The sequence below is a fragment of the Spea bombifrons genome, chromosome 5, assembly GCF_027358695.1.
Source record: "Spea bombifrons isolate aSpeBom1 chromosome 5, aSpeBom1.2.pri, whole genome shotgun sequence".
In the NCBI taxonomy this organism is placed as follows: Eukaryota; Metazoa; Chordata; class Amphibia; order Anura; family Pelobatidae; genus Spea; species Spea bombifrons.
In genome coordinates this window covers 9,860,811-9,883,698 of record NC_071091.1, presented here as the reverse complement: position 1 = coordinate 9,883,698, position 22,888 = coordinate 9,860,811, and the positions used below count along the sequence as shown (strand labels likewise).

The window sequence follows — 22,888 nt, the reverse complement described above, 5'->3', positions numbered from 1 at the left end:
TAGAGCCCAGGTATAGTTAATAAGTCAAATTATTATTTATTGTTTTATATAGCGCCATCAAATTCCGTAGCGCTGTACAACTGGATTTTGAGGTACAAATATAGGAGATGGCGCTGACCGGCATACGACGCATCAGCCTATTTCTGCTGATTTTATCAGTAAGGCTGTGGGTATTACAGTCATGGCGCTCGGAAGCTTTGGGTTTCATATACACTAAAAATTTTACTATGGCTATCTGCCAAAGTTTCACAATTGTCCATGTTTAGAAACATAACTAAGGGACCAGAGGGATCTGGAACCCAGCGCTGTTTATAGGATTAAACAAGTTCTCCTGTTTGGGGTTGAGAGCTCTGAAAAGTTAATAATTTGTTCTTTATTTGGAAAATAATTGATGCCTTGGGTCTAATGGCTTATTAATGTTTCCATTGGGTATCAGACGCTGGAAATGCAGGCTGTAGATTTCAGTTTGTTCTGCTCTTTGCCTTAATGATGCTTATAACAATCAGAAACATTATAGTGGACCGGTCACCTACTTTATTTTCACTTCTCCAATTAGCCCAAAATAGCAAACCAACTCTTTTAGATTTATTTAGACTCATTTCAAGAACGTGGAACAAAAGACGAAGAACTAAATGCCAGCTCTTTCCTCCCACCAATGTACCAGCCAATCTTCCCGACCACCTTAAGGGCAGCAGAAGAGGACCAGAAGAACTTAAATCCTAAAGCAAGCTCGTCATGGAGAATGCAATCGAGTCACATTCACAGATACCTAGCATGTCTGGCCATCTTTTTAAATGACCAATAAATTCACTGAAATAAAGTCCTTCAAAAAAATAAAGTTCTGAACTTTGACAATATTTGATTAAAAAAATGAATGTCCAGATGGTGACATCAGAGGGCAGCATAAAGTAAACCATATTATTCCAAACAGTAAGTTATCCTCAGGTCTCTTTTGCATTATGGGATTTTAATTTAGCCGAATTAACACCCATTGAGAACTTTACCTTAGAGGCCGCTCCGCCGTGTATAATGGACTTTACGAAGATGCCCAGGTCAGCGTGGTTTTCCTTTGACCGATTTCCCTTCACGCTAACACCAAGCCCGGCAGAACCGGAGTCATTCAGAGGAATTTCAAACGTTAAGAATTCTCTTGTTCCATCAGGAGTTAGAACGAGATCGTCGTCTTCTATTTTCTAGAACAAATAAAAAGATACAATGTATATAAACATCAGCAGCAAGATGGAGCATTTAGCATGTAAAGTCACACAAAGCAATAAAAGTCCTCACTATGATACAACCTACAGCGTCCTTAAACGAACTAGGTGCGGGAAAGAAGGTTTTCTGTACTTAAATAGTCACAGAAGAACATGCTTGAGTCATCAGAGAGCCAAGAAATGAAGACGGACACAGATGTTCAACTCATACAGAAGGCTTCATTTCAGACAGGGAGGGAAAATAGCTGTTAAAGTGCATAGTATGCGGCACAATTACGCTATTTTCGGTGGAGCCAAAAAATTGCAGACACAAAATATGGCCCTGGTTGTGGGTTTTCTGAGCCCTTTTGACATCCGAGTGAACGTGAAAAGGTTCACACTTTTCGAAAACCAACCCCAATGTCGGGGTCGGATTTTCAGATTACTGCTACGTTGGATGAAGTGGAGATTTGTATTACGTTTGCTATGCTTATTAGATACATACACGGCCCCTTCTTCTAGACATGGAGTCTTGGTCACTCAAGCCCCTTAGAGAACCCAGCTCAATATACTCTCCAACCATGTGTTGTCCCTCCAAGAGCATGCGCAATAATTACTACCCACCAAAAACATGGAAGTGAAAGCAATGTGCTTAGTCCAAGATGTGACATTATATAAAACGATGATGGCAATATTTCTGAAGCAAATATGTTTATCTATAAATGTATGATGGAGTGAAGAGACTACATTGTAAAGTCCATCTTTTTCTTCTCAAATAGTCTGCAAATCCAAGGATAAGTCTCTAATCATGATATGCATCTGTGATCTCGGCAGCTTGGATGCGCTAAAGTGATACTTTTTAATACAAATTCCTAAGGAAATTGCTTTTTTACCCTAAATTACTTTAGAAATACAGCTGTAATGGAAGCTCCGAGTACGAGACAGAGCGCGGCTGATGGAAACTCTAAAGGTGTCGTACTATAAACGTCTGTTAACTGCGGGTCCAGGTGATTATTTTATGATTTAATTCAAGAATTACACAAAAAAGTAGAGTAAAAAAAATTCAAGAGAAGACATTTTCCGACATAAAAGTTCAGCAGGAAGGCCGGTCTGTGATATGCTTTAAAATAACGTTGATTTTGTATTCTGCTAACGGTAGTTCACACTCAATCATTCGCGCTAACTCCTGTCTCCCTGCTTACATATTCATTAACAACCCAAGTCATTAGGTCTGCCCCGCGTATCATTCAAAACATTTACCCCGCACAAAGGTCATTGGCAATGACTTACGCCAAATGAAGTCACTCATGTATATAATTTCTAATAAGGAATCGCGGAATGATTGAATACGCTGAATACATTTGGCTTCAGTATTAAAGTTTAGTCTACAGGATGACTCCTGTCATGGCTCCTCGCTGAAATACTTGAGGTTGGGACTTGGGCAACATTGTTGGCAAGAAAAAAACGATCTCAAATAAGAGGAAGGCCTGACTCTCATGCCTATTTAAGACTTGACAAAGTCCTATCGCTCGGTCTTAAAGCCATTGTATACTTCTTTTTGTTTATTCTATAAAATCAAAGTCTTATAGATCTCAGCTGCCTTTGAACAACCGAAATCTTTAGTGCGACTACGTAATGGAAACAGCAAATTACAGATTTAACCAGCGGACTTGGTTAAATATATATATATATATATATCTATATATAAAAAATGGCTATTTTAAAGTGCAGAAAAATATTGCTACACAACTGTCCTTATGCAATTTTGTTATTATTCTAACTCAAACCTTTGCACCGCCTTACTAAGATGTACTGTTGGATGTAAGTTACTTTTTTCATATGAAGCTATTACTACAATGTTGTCTCGGGGAAAAAAGTGCTAATTCCATCCACATGTCAGCGTAGGCTTATTGAACTCTATTTGCTGATATACATTGAAATTCGTCACTCCCATTATCGCAGTTAATACGCCACTTGTGGCGGTGATTGTTTTACGCAATTCTGGCAGCGGCTGTTGGAAATCATTTGCCAAAAGGTTATTTTTAAGATCACTGAGAAAGTATAATGGGTCTGTATTGCTTTGCCCGGAGACAATTTTTACAAGATACAAGGACCTCCTCGAAGGAACAAGCCTTTTTTTTTTTGGCCATTTCAACTTTTTTTTGTATTAAAGAACCTAAAAAGTATGAAACCTCACATGTTACTGTGTGATATGTTCTCAAAATTCTCCAGGGACGCCTGTATCACATTTTTTTCCCTCCATTTTTCATGTCTCTTAAGAAAAAGACCAAACTCTCTGAATGTGGATGGAATCGGCATATTGCTCCGGAATTTACGACGAGACCCACGACTGATTAAGGTTTGGGTCTTTAAAGCAGGAAAAACGGGGAGACTAGACGGGGTGAACGGGGCTGATCCGTCATCACATTCTGTTTCTGTGACAAGCACATGACTGCTTGTTGTGTTATTCAATTAAAGTTTTTATGTTGTGACAGTAACTAACTTAGATGTCTAATTACATCACTGTCTTACATCAGGATTCTGCTTCAATTTAACCCCTACCACTTAAACCAGGCATGTATTATAATATATATATATATATATATACACACACACACACACATTACATTGCACAATGAATATGTAATATCCAAACTAAACAGCAGAAGATTTATTTGTGCTGAAATTAAAAATTTTTACTTTTTTTTTTTGCTCGTGGGGCGGTTGTTGAGCGGAGCTGGATATAACATTACACTGGATATCAGGTTTTGTTTAGTTTATGAATTTAAAATAAACGCAATTATCTTTTCCTTAAAGTGAATTAACTCGGTTGTTTCTTCTATTCCCTGAAACGCGCATGTTTCCTGCGTGCCATGAATTGAACTTTAACTCCAAGCCGGCAAAAGCTATTTTTCCCACATCCCCTGGGACTTGCGCGGTTGAAGGAGACAAAAAGAGGGATAACAAAGTTGCCCCAAAAAGACTATTTATACATATAAATCTGTCTATACATTTATAGAGGATTGATACATATTTCTAGAAAATACGCAGACAGATCCACTTTGCAGACAAAAGACAAAAAAAGCCTTTTTTTAATTTTTTTTTCATGGGCTGCAGTGAACCAAACGACAAATACATAAACAAAAAGTTCAGATTGGTTCATAAATTCTTACCGATTCTCTCGTGTTTGGTATCTGGTTTGGTTCGTTATTCTACAAAAGGAGGAAAGAGAAGTTTGATTAAAGAAACAAGCGAAAACAAGGATGCTCACTGTGCACATTTTGGGATATTATGTTTTATTTATATGGCGCCAACAATTTCTGCAGCGCTTCTTACAGTCCCTACATTCAAAAAGTCTAACAGAACGAGAACTTACGGACTAAGAAGAAGTGACACATGAGTTAAATAATCTTTTCAAGCTTACAAATCTAGAGGATCATTGAGCCGTAACGGGAACTTTGCAAAGTCTTAGTAAATGTCAACAACACTGCTGTAAGTTCAGAAAAGCACAAAGTCTCCAATGCATTCATAAGTGTTTTAACGCAGATGAGGACTTGGTGTACGTCACTTTTTGATTCCTACCATGGAATTGAAGTAACGGAAACAGTCCTACCTACATACAGCTTCCATCATCTTCCATCAGCGATGAGCTGCGCATGTAAATCTAAGGACTCGGTGTACGCTTTATGGTGCATTGCGCTCACGGCTATGTATAAAGTAGATGGCTTATGCAGAAAGGGAGCCCATGCGACGTAAGGAATCAAAAGGTTACACATTTTGTAACCTTATATGCACATCTGAGCCCAAAATTCTTAAAATGCATTGGAAACTTTGCACAATTTTTTTTTTTTAATATGGAAAAGGGGAAATTCAAGAGAAAAGGGCAGCAGAGGACATGTAGTAATGAAGTAAAGGCATGGACAGAACACAAGTATCCACCAAATGTCCCATCATTGTAGTAAGTAGACCTTTGCCGTTTAGGGTGGTGTATTATGTTTAGGGCGATGTGACCCCCCCCCCGGTGCACACAATAGCCTAGAACTCAATCGTATGCAGGAGAAGAAGCAGCCGCGTGGACATCTCATCACATCGCTAATGTCATTGATCATTTATGACGCTCTGTTAGCACAGGCATTCGTTCAGAGCGCAGTCAGTCGCTGGGAAGTGTGAAACGGTTATAAGAATTAAAACCTGAACAAAAAACTAACAATGGAAACAGAGTTATGCGAGACTAAAAGGAGGCAACATAAACACCAACTTCATTAAATGCTAGGACGTAAAGATCATACCTTGAAAAAAGATCTACCCTGTGATCGATTAACTAAATCCTTCTAGTGCAAAATGTTTATTTTTTTGTACTTTTTTTACCTTAATAGATGGAAATCAGTGAAACTATTTGCAGCACTAATAATGGTCACCCAGTGACACGACAATCAAACCTCCATCTCCTCTGTGAAAAGAAATGTAATCTCCGACGCACAATATCATCGTTTAAATCGAATTGCGATTATAGGCCACGTTCTACAAAAATGCAAATATAGCCAGGATATTGATTGAGACGGACCACTTCAAACCTTACGAGGTCAGAGGCAGAGCAACTGGATGGAATTAAGTCTATTAAAAGCAAATAAAATATTAATAAAAAAATAGAAATCTTGTATTTCGGACATGGAGAACAAAACTGCATTATAAACACAATTCATCTAAATTAGTTTGCATTTAATGTGCTCGTAACTTTGCTAGGGAGAGAGCGATTCAGCGAATGTTTTAGGATTCTTGGCTGCATTGAGAGTATTTTATAAGCCCACCCAACATCAAATAGAGTTTGGAAGAAACAAAAAAACACTGGAATCGGCCAATGCCAAAATGATATTTTCCCAACAGATTGACAGTAACATTCCTACTTTTCACAGCGTAGATATACAGGCATTTCTCACGTGTATTTTGGGGAACGCTTAATGTAACCAAACTAAAAAAACAACACATTGCACCGGCTCCGAATGTGAGGTTTGATGACCAGTTTTCTTTTAGAAATGCAAACATTATCGACTGTACCAAGACCTCAAAGACATAAAGGAGCAGTAAATAGAGCAGTGTATAGGCTAAGGGGTTCTCTGTAAACCATAGAATTCTGCCATGATAGAACAGCGTTATATCAGAGTACAACGGGAAGGCAAATCGATGAAAGTCCCTCTGCCACAATGTAACTTGAAGTTAGGTGTATAACAGCGACGTGAAATTATATATATATGTAAACTGAGTTGATTTAACACGGGAACCGCTCATTTATGTAGACAGGAGGCTAGGCTGCGCGGAAGCTAGTTTTACCCACCAGTTCTCGAGGGTGCAGAGACTCTTCTGGCCGGAGGATAAGGAGATGGACGCTTCCCCCCATTTTGGTGCTTCGTAGTAATGAGACCACCTCCTCTTGTGTCCTCCCTGTTAAATCGACACCATTTACCTACAAGGAAAGGAAGCAAACCATAATGTGAGGAGACAGCAACAGACCTGTAGTCACGCAATACAAACACGTAATAACATTGATTACATACATTATATATATATATATATATATATATATATATATACACACACATACACACACACAGTAGACTCAGGTTTTTTTATCTAACTTGTAAAAGTTGCGTGGCTTCTAATTTGATTTCTATAGTTTTTAAGCTCCTTTATATATGAAGCTTCATTAAAATGTGTTTTTTTTTTATAATAAATAAAAATCATTTACTCTTTGTAAAAACCACTAGCGGCCTCATTACACTTCACTCGGGGGGGGGACTTGTTCTGCGGGATTTGGGAGTGAGGTCAGGCACGCTATACTTAGTTTTTTTTCTGTTAACTTCAGTGCAGGGAACATGTATGACTTAGAAGCGGAGGAGACAATGAAAGAGAGAGCGCTGCATGAGACAAGAAAAGGAGGCCCCGCTGACACATGCAGAGATAGAAAGCTTCAGCGGCCATCAATATCCATCCATAGCACTAAATGAGGCGAGACGCAAAGCTGCAAGAAAGGGCCGAAGTCAAAAGCCTGACGGGGCGGAAAATGTCAGAGAAAGAGACAAAAGAGCAGTAACTGAAAGAGTCCCAAACAGAAGAGCGAGTGAGAAGTGAGATCATCAATGAAACGTCCATTTTCACAACCCGCACGACAGTCACTGCATACGTAACGACGGCCAATGCTTTCACATTCAGTGCTGAGCGTGGGTATAATCCGTTCTATATCCCATTATATTTCATAAAACGTGCGCAGTCACTGCAAAGAGACCACATCTACAGAACACTTTACATATACGTTTATGTACTGTATAAGCCACTCAGTACTCATAGCAAAGGGATACGACTATATATACATACATATATATATATATATACATACATACATACACATATATATATACAGACAGTAGTATTCAGAGACGGCACGTGTAGCGATGGTAGGAAGTCACTAGCAGTACCTCTAAGAGCCTGTCGCCAGCTTTCAGTCTGCCGTCTTGTATGGCGGCTCCTCTGGGAAGAATGTTCTTGACGTAGATCGGAGCGGAGCCCCCGAGAGGGACATCTCTTGAGGTTATGCTAAACCCCAGTCCTTCCGCACCTGTAGGGGACACAGAAACACAAATATTCACTTACTGCTGGGGGTGCGTATTGTGGAGGAACACAGGATGAACACATTTGGTTCTCCCAAACGGGGTGCAAGTTATTTCGGAAGCTACAGCGAGTATCTGTTGCCCACCCACTCCTGCCTTGGTATTTTGCTATTTTATGTAGAATGATTTAATTAGACTAGAGCGCTATTTGCGGTCTCTGTGATAAGTGTATATATACATCCATAATACGTATTATACATTCACGCCGTCTGTGCGTCTGATTTCTCTTGAGCCGCTCGTTAAAGATATCTATGAAATTTGGAACCGGTTGCTAGAGAAGCCGATAAATACAGCTTCAAGAGGCGATCAACTTTTAGGATAACCAAGTTAATTTATCAAAACCGCACAAAGACCGTGCTTTTTGTTTCTCAACCAGTGGCACAACGCGGCAAAATAAGAGATCAGAAATGTTATAACATAACGGGGAGGGATAACGACACAGATAATGAGAACAGAAAGCTGGTGGTTTGCTCCCAAGGTATACACGTAAGGTGGGCTTCGAATACATGCATACTGATTATCTGTATCTGTACAGACCATGAACGGGGTTTTATACTGTATTGACCTGGAAAATGTGGGGTTCATGTAAAGTAACCGATTTATATGAGAAAGTATTAACCCGCACGGATACAGGGGATACATATTACCCACTGGATCCAATTCCGGAACCTGCATGCGAAGAATACTTATTTCACACTATGTATCTTCTTCAAACGTATGAACGTATGAAACACATATTATATACATTTTTTTTTATTAATTCAATATTGTCAGAGCACTAAGTTGGCGCTTAGCGTTAGAAATTAAATTTTGATAAATGGAAACGGTTGTCTAATTCTTTGTTGTTGCGTCTCTCAGCAGGGAGCGTAAAGGATGGATGTGAGACTCCGTATATTCCTGCCGGTCACCCGCTGCGAGGAGATGCGGGCTTGGAATTAAATAATATACATTTATTAATATTGCAAAGGCTTGGAAGCTTGTTTCAGCTGGCTTTGGAATGATGGGTAAAAGCAGATTTAAAGTGGAAGTCCCCCCAACGCTGTATACAGTAATATACACCCCCCCGCCAGGCTGTATACAGTAATATAACCCCCCCCCAGGGCTGTATACAGTAATATAGGTCAGCTTTACCAAGAACCTGATTTTATCTCATTTGGTTGCAATAAACGCTCCTTTATCTGCAGACCTGGAACCCCCGATGTCATCAGACACGTCATATTTCGGGTGAATTCTCCCTTTATTCCTCCTGGCAGATATAGGGTTATTACATAGGATTTGGTAATTCATTCGCTGCGTCATTACTCTGCACTGCTGCGAGAGGAACGCAGTACGAGTCGCAGGGTAGGTCAAGGGGGAGCAACCGGTACCATTTATCTATGAATTACACACAAACACATATCCTGCTGCAAATCTCTCAATGACAGATAATTATTTCTGTAATTAAAATTAGAGACAATTATCTACAAGAGTAGCTTCCATTACAGCGTTAATCTACTTGGAAACATTCAATTACTGTAAATCTAACGCGGGTATAAGCGGCATGGTTATGGATCATAAAAAAAGTCATCAATAAGAACCCCTGTTTTTCTGGATTGCGATCCGAAGACAGAACAAAATTTGTTTCCAGAGCGAGCGAACCCTTTCAGTCTCTGAACATCCACACGTCTTGCTTTAACCAAGCAGTAAATTGTTAAGTTAAAAGAACATGAAATATGTCAGTCATAAAAGTCTGATTAGCTTATTCCATAATCAATGGTACAACCCCGGGCAAAGTTTTGAACATGCCTCAATGTATAGGAGCGTTGCGTCAGTTTTATATGGACACGGCTCAAGCTCTTTACCAATACTGGCTTCAGCTTTGCTAAAAATTATATAAATATTTACTTATTTTGTAGGCGCTAGGTTATTTTTCTTTTCTAGAATGCCGCTGGCACTGTAAAGTTACAGGCTCCTTTCCCTTTCTGGTCACAGGCCGTCAGCGCTTCTCCAGGAACAGACACAGTTGAAACCGAGAACAATAGGAGGAAATGGATCTAGAACCCTGTGCGAAGTAGGAGTCACTTACCTTTCTTCAGCTGAATGTGCAGCTTTTTTCCTTTCCTTGTAGTGTATCCGCTGTTGGGAGGGGAACTAACGGGATGCGGTGACGGTGTGAGGCCGGTTGGTGGTTTTCCTGCGGAGGTTATACTGTGAGGTAGGTGTGAGTAAGAGTCCGTTGGCTCTGTTCCCGGTCTAGGAACCCTCTGTAGTGCCTGATCAGGAACAGAGCTATGGAAATTTCTGTTATCGACGTAATGAGAGTCAGGAGCATGCGGACTCGAGTAATAACTATTGTTCTCGCTTTGGGATAGTTGCTCATACGGTTCCTTGTTTGCCGCCGGGACCACGTGGAACCAAATCATGGGTGAGCGCATAGCTTGACGGAACATATGCTGTGCCCTGGATAACAGAACACAAAGAAAACAAGTTAATTCCTTAATTCCTCCTTTCTAATCGTACAAGAGATGCCTGGTTAGATTTACCACAATTGTGTAAAAATTAAAAAAGGGAATAAAAAGGATAGAATATCTACTCCAGCTGACAAAGTGCTCTGAAAACTCCCAATTCACCAAGCAGCTCCCATTTCTACCGATTTCAAAGGGGAAATAGGCTGTGGCTTTATTATTATTATTATTACGTTTCAGACAAGCGCACTGATAAATAATGTAGGACCCACGTCAAACACACCGATTGCAATGTTCTATGTTCAGGAAAGTTTATGGAACACTAAAAAAAAAAAAACTATTGACTTTGATCTCTTGTTCGAATCATATCTGAACACCTCAAAATCCTCCAGAACACAAAAGTTGTAAAAGTACAAGATATACCATAATTCCCGTAATTCCTTTCACCCCTTATTACCATGTGTCATTCATTGGTTTCAAGGGACAGCTAGTGGTTTTACTTTGGAGGAGAGATTAGTAATGAGAATTTGGGTACATAAAGGCAACCAGACTGTTTTATTTCCCTTGGTCTAAGAGAAAAAGTAAAGAAAGCTGTAAAAGGAACTTCTGGAGTAACTCGAGTGAAGAATATTGTGCTGGCATCCGTCGTAATCTCCTTGACGCTAACCAGGTGTGAATATGATTTGTAGGCTCTAATAAAAAGTTATTGATCCTAAGTTGCTGCGTAAAGTTCTTATTGACAGCAAATGCTGACTTAATAACCAAAGTTTAGAAACATTTTCCAGATTATTTTTTAGAACATAAAAAAAAACTCTTCAGAACACAAAACATTCCTTTTATAAACGCAGAATAAAATAAGACTGAGGTTGGTATTAAAAAAAACTTGAAAAAATGTGCTTCACAAAGTAATAACCAAGAGATCGGTCTTGTACTTTGACCTTTTAATTAAAAAGTAAAGAAGAAAAGTTAATTTTAAAAGATGTCCGTGTAGTTTGAGAACGTTTATTGATAGGTGCCAGTTCGGGTGAACCCTTCTATTTTATTATATTTGGCCTAGCATTTGACTTTGTTCTCCAGAAGAACACAGAACTTCTCAGCCTTTTTTCATAAACATGTTTCACCCAAACAAGTAAGATGTCCCTTAAAATGTTAAGATCAGCGTGTGTTATCTACTGCAACCACCAACTCTATGAGGGCCCACTTAAGTAAGGCGAAGGCTCCCATAACATGTTTCCCAACCGGCTTCTACATGTGATCATGCTAAACTGGCTAAACTAGGGATGAAATAGAAGGGTTTTTCCACCACAAAGTTACTACAAGGGTAGGACTTGGTGTAAGTTCTCTTGACCTGTGTGATTTGAAAAAGTAGACCAGGGAGTCCTCTTAATGGACAAGAGCAGCTGAGAGACGTTCTCGGCAATAAACTCCATGGGGTACAGGTTTGTATGGGACCTTGACAAGTTGACATTTTGTTGGGTGCTTTTGGTTCCAATAGACGCTCCTTTATCTGCAGACCTGGAGGTCCTGATGTCATCAGACATGTCATTTTGGGTGAATTCTCTGCAGCTATATTTTGGATTTTGAAAATGAGACTCGAGTCGGATTTAACTCAGGAATGAACCCACACTGCAGCTTTTGAATGGGTCTCTCCTTGGGGTACCTAGATTGTAAGCAGTGCCATCTTTACCTAATGTATCGGTTTGCTTTAGTCTATCCGTTCTAGTTCCGTCAGACCCTTTGACTGTAAGAAGTGCTGCGGAAATTGTAGGCACGATATAATTAAAACATAACGTATGCTGCTTCCTCTAACCGGCAAATTCATGAACAAGAGGGGCAGAGGAGCTGCCAGGTCTCATGTAGATCAATAACCCTGGTTGACGAGGTGGTGATGCCAGCATTCTGCTTACAGCATAGAAAGGCAACACCAATATAAATATTTCTACTTACGGCAGATATTTCCCATAAAGCCTTGTCCACTTGTAGAACAATCACAGGTATAACAGCAGCAATCACACAGGGATGTCAGCAGGTAATGGAGTACTTACTGCTCAAATCTTCTGTTGCGAAGGTCACCATTGTTGATTCTAACAATGCAATCGTTTTCGTGAAAGAGATTCTCTCGTTCGGCTTTGCCACCTTTCTCCAGACGTTTTACTAACAATCCCAGGGTTCTGGAACATTAAGATTGCAAATGAATACATAGGCAAGAGATTCTTTTTCTAGCACTTAATGGCGTGTACAGAGGACTACACAGAAGACGCATAATATTAACATTCCCCAGAGAAGAAAAAAAGGTTAAACCAGCAGAAAGAATACCCACTCAACAGAACTTAAAATAAAAAGCGCATATACTGTAGTTTAAAGAATAAAAAGGGAATTACTGAAGCAACGCTTTTCAACGGCTCTTCTAAAGAACCTTCAGAGACCAGCGAACGTTCTGTGTGATGTGACTGACACCGACTGGCCACCTTGGCCTCAACAATAAGGTTGACCTGTCAGGAGTTTTTGAAGATCCTTTTGTAGCAATGAAGTAAATAGAGCGTTTAAACACAAATTACAGAGTAAGTCTGTCACAGGGCCAGGATAACAGGCTAATATTTTCGTGTGACATGTAGCCGGGTCATGGAGCACTTTTGCGTCCAGTTTCTGATACCGTGACCCGGTAAGATTTTATAAGGCGTTTTATTTCATAACCGGCCCAGAGACTGAAGGTGGCTGCAGCTCCGGCCCTTCAATGGGACAATCATGTAACCTGGCTGGAGCTCTTAATCGGCCAGCACAGCCCCGTTTGCCCAGACGGCAGCTTCACTACAGGGGGGGTAACACAGGCGGAGGAAAACTATTGTATCCCTTAATCCCTTGTCTGTGTACTGTTGGGATTTGCAATGGGATGTGAGCTGATGGGATTTGGGGTTGGGTTCGGTGCTCATCGAGAACAAAATTGTTAATGAATTAAGGCTCTATATAAATACTATGTGGTTTTAATAAAAGTGGTTCTTGTTTTACGGCACGAATGGTGGTCGGACTGTTCTCCGTATGAGGGACTGACCGGTGATTCCTCAGCCCTCAAACAGGGGTACCCAGCCTTGGGTACGGTGACCCTGTTACATTGTTGCCCTTGTCACTGGATTGCAATAATAAAGCACGGACTAGGCCAGCGCCATCCGACTACCATCTTCTGAAGCTCTTCAGTAGAAGAAGACTGCATGTTCGGACACATCTGTTCTCTTCCAGTTATTAAAATTTGGAAACTGCCATAGTTTAACAAAAAACACAAGAAATCCAAATAGTGATAAACCTAGTTTTCACATGTCAGTAATTCTTGCAGTCTTTGAGATTTATTTCTCCTTTACAATGGGTTTTATTTATTTAATCCTGGTATGTAATCCTGCTATTCTCAGAGAGAATAGTGCAGAGATTAACAATGCCAGGTAGAGGCAAATTTCAGAGCATATGAAAACTTAATCTGAAAGATTAAAAAACTTCTTCCCAAACAAGGAAGTTAACTATTTTAGATTCATATTTCTTGGCCAGAAATGTCTCGAAAGATATTGCTAATTAAAGCCCCACAGGGCACTTGTGTTGGGTGTTGGGGAAGATTTAATAAAATAACTCCTGTAATCCCTGTGGCAATCAGCAGCACGCTTACAATACATATACAAAGGAGTTATCCGTAAACCGGAAGAAGACTTAGTAATCAAAGGACGATGTTAAAAAGGTTCATCAATGCATAATACAATCTTAAAAATAAAAGTAATATTTTGAGGAATCTTATTCTTTATTGAATTCCTATCAGATTTTGTGACCTATTGAAAGCTATTTATGTAAGGGGGAACAATAATGGATTTTATTTACACAATCAAAATGATCTGCCTTTAATATGCAAAGGATTGTGGCTTTTAGGACTGTGGAACACGGTTACACATTCATGCACAGAAAACATTCTCAGCACTTAGGACAGAGGGACATATAGCAGGTATGACGCAGAACAGCGACGCATACGGCTATGTGTGTACAAGTATACATATTACATAGGCATGTACATTGTACATTTATGCACCGTCAAGGGCAACAGTCACACTTATTACCATTTCGAGTTGACTACTTTATAAGCTTATTGCTATCAGGTGCCTTTAGTAATGCTATGACGGGGAGTGTGTGGGATCTGGCGAGCAGTTAAAATGAATGTTAACATCTACTTGGAATAAAGTCTTGGGCCGTTATCCCACCAATAAACCAATTGAAGCAGAACAAAGTTCAAACGAATAAAAAACATTGACAGAGGCGTTCACCAGCATGCAGCGTCTGACCACTGGAATTAATATTATTGAGTACAAATGGCAAAGTAATAGTTAATAGAATCTGTGCTGCAAATATTCCTTCTTCATATCGCACTGAAGCATCAGTTCATCTGCTAAGTCTCAGTAAGAAGAGCAAATCCACACAGTCAGAATGGCTTTTTCTTGTAATCCATTGGAATTCAAGAAGGAAAAAAATCAATACAGAGTTAATAGAAATAGCATAACATAGAATCCGAAGGGGGTATGGACCACAGGAATAAAAACCCTGACAAGTGCGATATACGCCTTTCTGTGAAACTGGCGGCCACGTGCCAAGCTCAACAAATATATAGTCCGTTTTACTTACTGTGCTTTTATTCTGTACAGCACAACTCCTCGAGGGTCCGGGGGCTGGAAGACTCATTAGCTCTTCCTTATATGAGGTCTCAAATTGTTTATTACATTTACTGGTTATTAAGGGGTCCTCGTATTCGTGAAGGTCGGGGATTACAATAACAGTTTGACGTCAACAAGACCCCCATAGTATGCAGGGGGTCACAGGCTGTTAGCTGCTGGGACACCATTTCCAAACAGAAAGAGTTGAAGCAATTGAGTTCTGTTTTCCCTAGTAAATAATCAAACTTTAAACAGTGACAAGGATTTAAGAGCTGTGCTTCTCACAAGGAGCTTTTAGTTGACATTATTTCTTTTCTAGGAGCTCGGATTGTTTGCTGGGTATAAGTGTATCCCGGCGTTCTGCTGCCCTAAAAATCACAATACTGTATAAAGAAACTACAGAGAAAACCTAGATACACTTAAAAAGAAAATTCTTCTCAAATCTGGAGTGCAATCCCTATAACAATAGCCTCCAGTGGGCCGAGGTTCTCAATCTGTCTTTTATTCTAAAATTCAAGGAGCTGTTGATCTACACTGAGCAATATTTATTATGTTGATTGCCAAACTGCACTGAACTTAGATTAGAAGGGTAATAAACCTATTAAAAGGATATTTTCACAACATTCAAACCTTATATACATTTATAATCTGATCAATTCCTGCCATAAACGCTAGTATTCTTCGGGACATCAACTTGACGTGTCGGTCATTAAGATTTGGTGATTACGTTCTAAAAGGCCAGCAAGTAGTAAGTAAACGATCGGTTTAATATGTGCCTTTGACGAGACGTGAACACATTCACAAGGGGTACGTAAACACCAAAAGTTCAGGAGAGTTGTACATGAGAAGACTTTTGGACGGTTTTATTATAGACTGCCTTTCAGATAAAAGTGTAATCAAAGCAACAAAGATTCCCACAAAGGATATTTGTCGCATTGTTCACAGAAATCGGATGTTCCTATACTGATTGCAATTTAATTTGATGCAATTGTGGGTTATTCAGTCTGATTAAATGTGTGGCCACAAACTCGACAAGCCTAGAGCCCTTCCCCGCTTTGAGGATAGTGCAGTCGTTCCTCGGAAGATGAGACTAGACATTCGCTTTCTTTGCCGTGTTAATTTAATTCTAAAAGACTGATTGCTCAAAGATCTGAACCTCTAATTATTCTTCACGGCAAGAAAGTCCAAGCGTTGGTTTGGTTCCCATCATGTCTACGGAATATATAACGCTCCATCCCCACTGCCAATTTACCGACGGTCTATAGCGGCCAAAATTAAAGAGGTGCCGGGAGGTCAGGGAAAACCGAAAAAGCACTAAAATAACGGGGGGGAGCAAACACAATTATTAAAAAAAAATATCACACACAGACAAGATGAGAAAAAAATAAGTTCAATAGATGAACAAAAGCTCTGCAGAGGTTCCAAGACACAACTCAACAAAACAACAATCAAAAGGGATTTAGAAATAGCGTTTAGAGTTCACCGGCGACGTATCATTTATTTATTTATTTTTTCCCTAGGATGCTCGCTAATCACAATTTAGAGGTTGGAAGACATTTATCTAAAACAATACTGGGATAAGTACATGCCTTGAGCCAAGGAATTTGGCTTTCCATCACGCCTTTCAAGCTCATCCAGCGGCTGCTGCGGTGATTGCACTCAAAGCGCGCACCCCGCTGTGCATGATTGCCCGTACGATTGCTTGCCGCATGGGGCGATTCACTTTGGTTGCGGCCAGATGCCAGAATCGGGCAGGGGCCTCAATAAGTAAGCTTTTGCTCAATTTCCGAATGTTTCACGTATATTTGACAAATTGAAACGTTTCTTGAAAAGCGATCATCTTTAAGTGCAAAAAGACTGACAACAGTAAAATACTGCGCTGTACAAAAAAAATCTCTTGAACAAATATTTCTTTAAAATATTTTAAAACATTAAATTTAATAAATTCACAAAAAGTCAAGGATCTTTTTTTTACTCCAATAGAATTTCTAAACTAGCCACTAAAAGTCAAGATAAAGAACCTTCATACTAATAAACATTATTTAATTAAGTTATAAATTTAATAACCCACGGAGGACATCACTGAAATATTGAACTGTAATAGATCTATTATATACGGCCAAACACTACTAGGGGATTTTTCCTGTATTGCAAATAAATGAAGACTATTCGTGAGCAGCTCCCCGTCTTCTCTAAAATAAAGGTAAAAATACCTTAATTATAAGTGGGATCCTTCATATAAACTGAATTAAATTGTATTGGACAAGGGAGGGATGATAAGCGTATCTTTTGCCCCATTGTCTGTCTAGAAAATGAGGGATTTAAGCTATATATACCCCATAACCTAACTAAAGCAGACCTTAAACTGTCACTGAATTAGCCAAGTTGGCTTCAAAATTGAGTAAAGGCTTTTATAGCACTGGGGTATTTTCCTGGGTATATCTAGGGGGTTAGAAGGTGCCACCCTCTTTGGTACAATATTGACTAGAAGCCAAGAGTATGACCCCCTGTAGTAACAGGGGTACATGCTAAGCATGCCTGAAAGGGTAGGGGGGGCCACAGAAGCTCCATGCGCCCCTTGAGGTCTTCTTCTCAACCAACGAAAAAGCCTTCAAAATTAAACATTCTTGTGTAAAACATAACTTTACGCAAATATGAATTCCAGATATGAGCTCTGATTTATTATTCACAAAAGGACTTTGATGGAATAAGTAAACTATTTATCAAGTTTAAACGGAACCCGATAACAGTATTTAATATAAATGTCTTTTGCCTTTAATCAACTTGGAATTGCAGCTCGGAAAGTTCACTGGAGTGCTGTGTCTTTAAATTGCAATTTATGACTGTAATTTAAGTTAATATGGGCATTTATCTTTTTCTTCGATATAAATGGCAGCAAAGAAAGCATACAGTAATTCCACCAGAAGATATATGTAATCCAGATTGTCCGAGATAAGGCAACTTTATTTTAAGCTTGACATACGAGTGATTTACGTATGATGTATGGATGAATATACAGATTAGAGCAATGAGAATGCGTTACTAGCTTGAAAACCATGAGAAGGGCCAGAAGTAAAGACGCCGCTGTATGCCCTATATAAATAATACAGAATTATAAAAGAATAACTTTCATTAAATTGTTCTAGAGATAAGAACTAACCCACCACCAACGTGGTTTGCATGCAATGATCTAGATTGGGGCTGGACATTTATTTAGCATTTAAGAGCCACTTTTATTTTAGAATTAAGTGTAAAACAATCTGATTTAGAGATCAGGAGGTAAGGAGCCTGCTCAAACAAGCTTATGGTCCAAGAACCAACACGACATCCAGTGTGGCTTCTTCAAGAGTCATGACTTCAATGTCCCGTGATCTGCCCGGCCCTGGTCTAAATGTTTAGTTCTTAAGGGGGGGGGGGGGGGGGCAAACGAGATACATCTCCCAAAGGCTTTCATATTGACCCCATAACAAAAAAGTGAAACTTTACCTTCCGCCTCGGGCACTGTAAGGCACTACGTGTATACCGAGAGGCCCTCCGTCATTGGAGACTTCAACCAACTTCAGCATGTCGCTGGAACGCAGAGGGGAATGATGGGAAACAAGAAAGGGATGTCTGTTATCACCACGGGTACTGGAGGGGCTGCCATACATCATATTAATGGCCCCAACGAGCAAAAAATATCTTAGATATTTACACACGCGAGGCAAAGGGAATAGCAGAGAAACAAACTGATGAAAAACGTTTAACATACCTCAAAATGAGCCTGGGAGCATGAAAAGAGGGCAACAACGTAAGCTAGGAAAACCAAACATCTGCTTATAGTATAATTAAATCATACACACGAGACACGGACAGCTGATTATTAACTGGTATACAAACAAGAATAAGGTCAGCCTACGGATCTCTCCTCTAGAATTAAGGCGCCTTGTAGTAAGTAAAGGCCTCGTTAAACTGCATTACTCAGGTATAAATAATGTGAAAATTCTAGCTTAACATAAAACATTCATAATTGACAATATAACCACGTGGGGACTCACTCTAAGGAGAAACTTGAAGTTCGTTCCAAGCCAGTATCTGCATGGCCTACGGGCTCCACTCGGCTGTTTTCTTCAGAGTCATCTTCATCCTGAAAGCGAAACAAAACACATTTTCAATGCTTAGTATTCCCAGGGCACCATTCATGACCCTAAATGCAAACACGGTACCCAGACAGTGTTAATAAACATTGAAAACGCTGGTAGCAGAATCGCTAAGATTCCAGAAACAAACTATGATCTCCATCCCGGACATCTCCAGACATACGGTGCACAAGCATAAGATTTATATACACACTCAGAACCTTAAAGAATACACAGCGCGTTTTAGTTAACTGTTTCTTAAGCAAAACTGTCATCAATTACCCAAAAATCATTTCATTTATATTTCCATAATGTAAAAACGTATAATTTTTACTCCACAAGCAGGTCCCTTATTAGTTTCTCTTCAGGAGGACCTCCTTTCCTAATGTATTCATACCTATGATATTCCAGGCATAAACATCTGTACTTATTACACAACTGCTTTTACTTTATGATCCTGTGAACTGTAAAGCACTAGGTACATCGTTAAGCACACACATTCACACACACATACACATTCACACACACACACTGGAAATATCAGGTTAAGTTTTCAGTGTATCGCAAAGTCCCTATGGCCAAACGGAGTTTGGAAATATTTATATTACATGAGACATTTGGATCTATTTGGAACGGATTCTGCAGAACAATTTTGCAATCCGGTGAAACAGATTATCATTTGATTATTTATTACAGATGAGGGAACATTTGTTTGCTGGATATGAATGTATCACAAATGTTCTACAGCGATACAATTCTCAATGCGTATAGAAACCGTAGAAAATTTGGAGACTGAATTGTGTAAATAAAGTCTTTACTTGTCTTCCTAATACGTTACTCAGCTAAATAACCTTCCCCATCGCGCCTTTTTGTCGTGGGACAGTCCTGATTTTCAAGCACTGCCCCTATGAAAGACCCCCTGTCCTGGTTTTTGGGGGTAGTGGTGTTAATAGGCTGGTGAGGGAATCCCCGTGACATATCCTAACTTATCCACAAAGATACTTAATCACGGCAATTATAACGAGCACTATTACGGGAAAAAATGAGAAAATAAAACAGTTTACGACGCAATCTGTTTGGTTTTGAGAACGCGAAATAATTAAGAATTGATGTCTTTCATTATTTCGCCAACCGAGCAGAATTATGCATGTAAAGAAATCAGCACGGTTCCTACTCGGAGTCATGAGAACCATCAGCAAAGCAGTGAGAAACAAAACATTAAATTATTAAGCATATAGGAAGGAGCTTGCCACGTAACGCCGGCGTTTCCTCCGACATACTGAAGTGCGGGTCTGTGGGTATACTCGCATACGGCGGGCATGAAGATTGATGAGTCGGTTCTCCAAGTGTCTCTTATATGCACTTCGATCACATTCCTCTCTCCCAAGCACCACAAGTAATGTGTTTTAAAGGGTAACCAGCTTCTTGAACTTTCCAACGGCTGCGTGCAAGTAAACAAGCCGCCAAAACAAGTCACCTCCGGATGCGGTAAATTGTGATTGTAGTGCTGCCGGGGACGTCCCTAATTATATGTTTTACACACGACGCGGACAGAAAATGCATACAACTTGTCATAAACGACATCTATTATTTCTCCAGCCCTAAAACTACATTAACCGATACAAGGTCGCGCAACTCACACGGTCGGGGTTTGAAATCCACTTCACCCTGAATAATAAATGTCTTATTTACACACAAATGCCAATTACATTCAAAAGTTGAAAAACAAATGAGTTCAGTCGTGCAGTGATTGCCAATTTCATTGTGATTTTTCTCGGAATTGCGAATGACAATCCCTACTTCATCTAGGTCTCTGTTGTCTAAGTGGACAGCGCGTAATGGAAAGCCGTGGGAGCTTTGAGAGCGAGACATGGAGCACGGCCCTTGGGAACGCTATCGGTACAAAAAATACCCCATCGCTCTCCGTCTCTGAGTGCATTCTAGCCCAGGCCAGGTTAAATCCCACCACTTCCGGTCTTGGAGTGCATTAGAGTCCTACTCAGTAAAGTTAAATCCCACCACTTCCTGTCTTGGAGTGCATTAGAGTCCTACTCACTAAAGTTAAATCCCACCGCTTCCTGTTTTGAAGTGCATTAAAGTCCTACTCAGTAAAGTTAAATCCCACCACTTCCTGTTTTGGAGTACATTAGAGTCGTATATAATAAAGTTAAATCCCACCGCTTCCTGTCTTGGAGTGCATTACAGTCCTACTCAATACCCGTAACAACTGGATTTTACCATCTAAACCTGTAAAAACTAAGATTTATGGGAAAAAAATAAAAAAAAAACAATAGTTCTGAAGCTCACAATGTAAGCGTATCTAAGGGCGAAATGATTTTTAGTTCTTTGGAAAAGTTTAAGTGTAATCTTTCATAACTACTGTACTCTTTCCTGCTCAGCCTTAGGAGAGACTTAATTAACTAACTATTGACAGAAAGAGAATACAAAGCTGTTGCCCTCGGACAATAATAATTAATGGGTTTGTGGTAAGCACTTTATTATTGCCAACAGATAAGGACTTCCGGCTGCTACGGAGTTTGCCAGCATTAATAATCCTTTAGAAAGTGCCAAGAGCGTGTATCTGGATACGTGGCCGGCTTTTAAGAAAGAAACCATCTATAAACATACTCATACCAGGAGCGTCGGCTCTACTCTGCCAACCATGGCTTCCTAAGAGAAAAATACAAGATCCGAGACCCACCTGTCCAGACCAAGCGTCCGTTTACGACGACTACTGATACCGGGAGCCGTAACCGAAAAGAAACTCAACTTTCCGAGGCCGAAGCGGGAATTATCCACGTTACGGATGTTTTGTGCCAGTTTGGAGCTTTACCATCACACCTTCCACCCTTACGTAACTGGTTGGACTGCTGCTTATCAGAACTACTGAAATCCATTTATTAATTTTCAAAACATCAACTGTGTATCCTTCGTTGCCCCCCATACTTGATAGAGGAAGCAATAAAACAGCAGTGAATTATATTTTTTGGCACGCAGAAGGCACATCATTTACAAGGAATAACGTTTTAATTTACGTGCAGTTAAAAAAAAAAAAAAGCTAATGGTTAAAAGAAAAACATTTAATTTGAGAAGAACGTAAATCAATGTTGACAGAATTCTGGTAACTGTGAGATAAAACCATATTCGGGGCTACAATTTGGCCATTGCGCCTTCAAGCTAACGACCAAGACTGTACTTCTCCCTTTGACAGTGAAGGGGTTAAATTCCAAGCCCCCCGGTTTTCTGCAAAATGTTGGCTCTGGGACCAAGCGATCCGATTAACGGAAAAGGGGTATAATTTGCACATATGGGACCAAGCTGCGTGCTGGATGGATGGGGCTTCGCGCAGCTGACTATATTGGCAGGTGCCGGGGTCTTTGCCTTAATTCACAAACTGCTAACAGAGCGGCGGTAATGCCGTATTGTCTTTCACAAAGGACGATGGTGGCACGCTACTTGGCACACACTAAACAAACACACATGACAATTAGCGGCAGCGCGGTGGGCAGGTCACGCTATGCGAAAGCAGCTGCTCGGTGCAAGTGTAGGAAGTCTTTTCAGCCGCTTCCATATTGCCAGCCGCAGCGAAGCCCAGCTGCTGCGTATGTTCGGCCGAGGAGGAAACGCTGCTCAACGAAAGTAATATGGGAGTCCGACCAAATCAACGATCATGTTTAAAGAATCGCCACGTAAAGTGACGAGCGATAAGCCAGAAAGTGCGTGTGGGGGGGGGTTCTATGGAAAAGAGTCCACCGACACAAATTCTAAGTCCAGGTTCCGTATACCGGCTCCCAT

General features: G+C 40.1%; 1 protein-coding gene across 5 annotated transcripts in view; it reads right to left on the bottom strand.

Moving 5' to 3' along the window:
- PARD3 (par-3 family cell polarity regulator) overlaps positions 1-22,888 on the bottom strand; it is a 229,993-nt gene that overhangs the window by 109,712 nt on the left and 97,393 nt on the right. For all 5 annotated transcript variants that reach the window (XM_053468226.1, XM_053468228.1, XM_053468227.1 and 2 more), the window contains 8 exons: positions 19,013-19,101; positions 18,462-18,545; positions 12,345-12,470; positions 9,921-10,294; positions 7,664-7,803; positions 6,526-6,654; positions 4,367-4,405; positions 1,005-1,193 (listed from right to left, as the gene is read on the bottom strand). In XM_053468226.1, the coding sequence (XP_053324201.1) occupies positions 1,005-1,193; positions 4,367-4,405; positions 6,526-6,654; positions 7,664-7,803; positions 9,921-10,294; positions 12,345-12,470; positions 18,462-18,545; positions 19,013-19,101 (1,170 nt within the window). The remainder of the gene's footprint in view (positions 1-1,004; positions 1,194-4,366; positions 4,406-6,525; positions 6,655-7,663; positions 7,804-9,920; positions 10,295-12,344; positions 12,471-18,461; positions 18,546-19,012; positions 19,102-22,888) is intronic.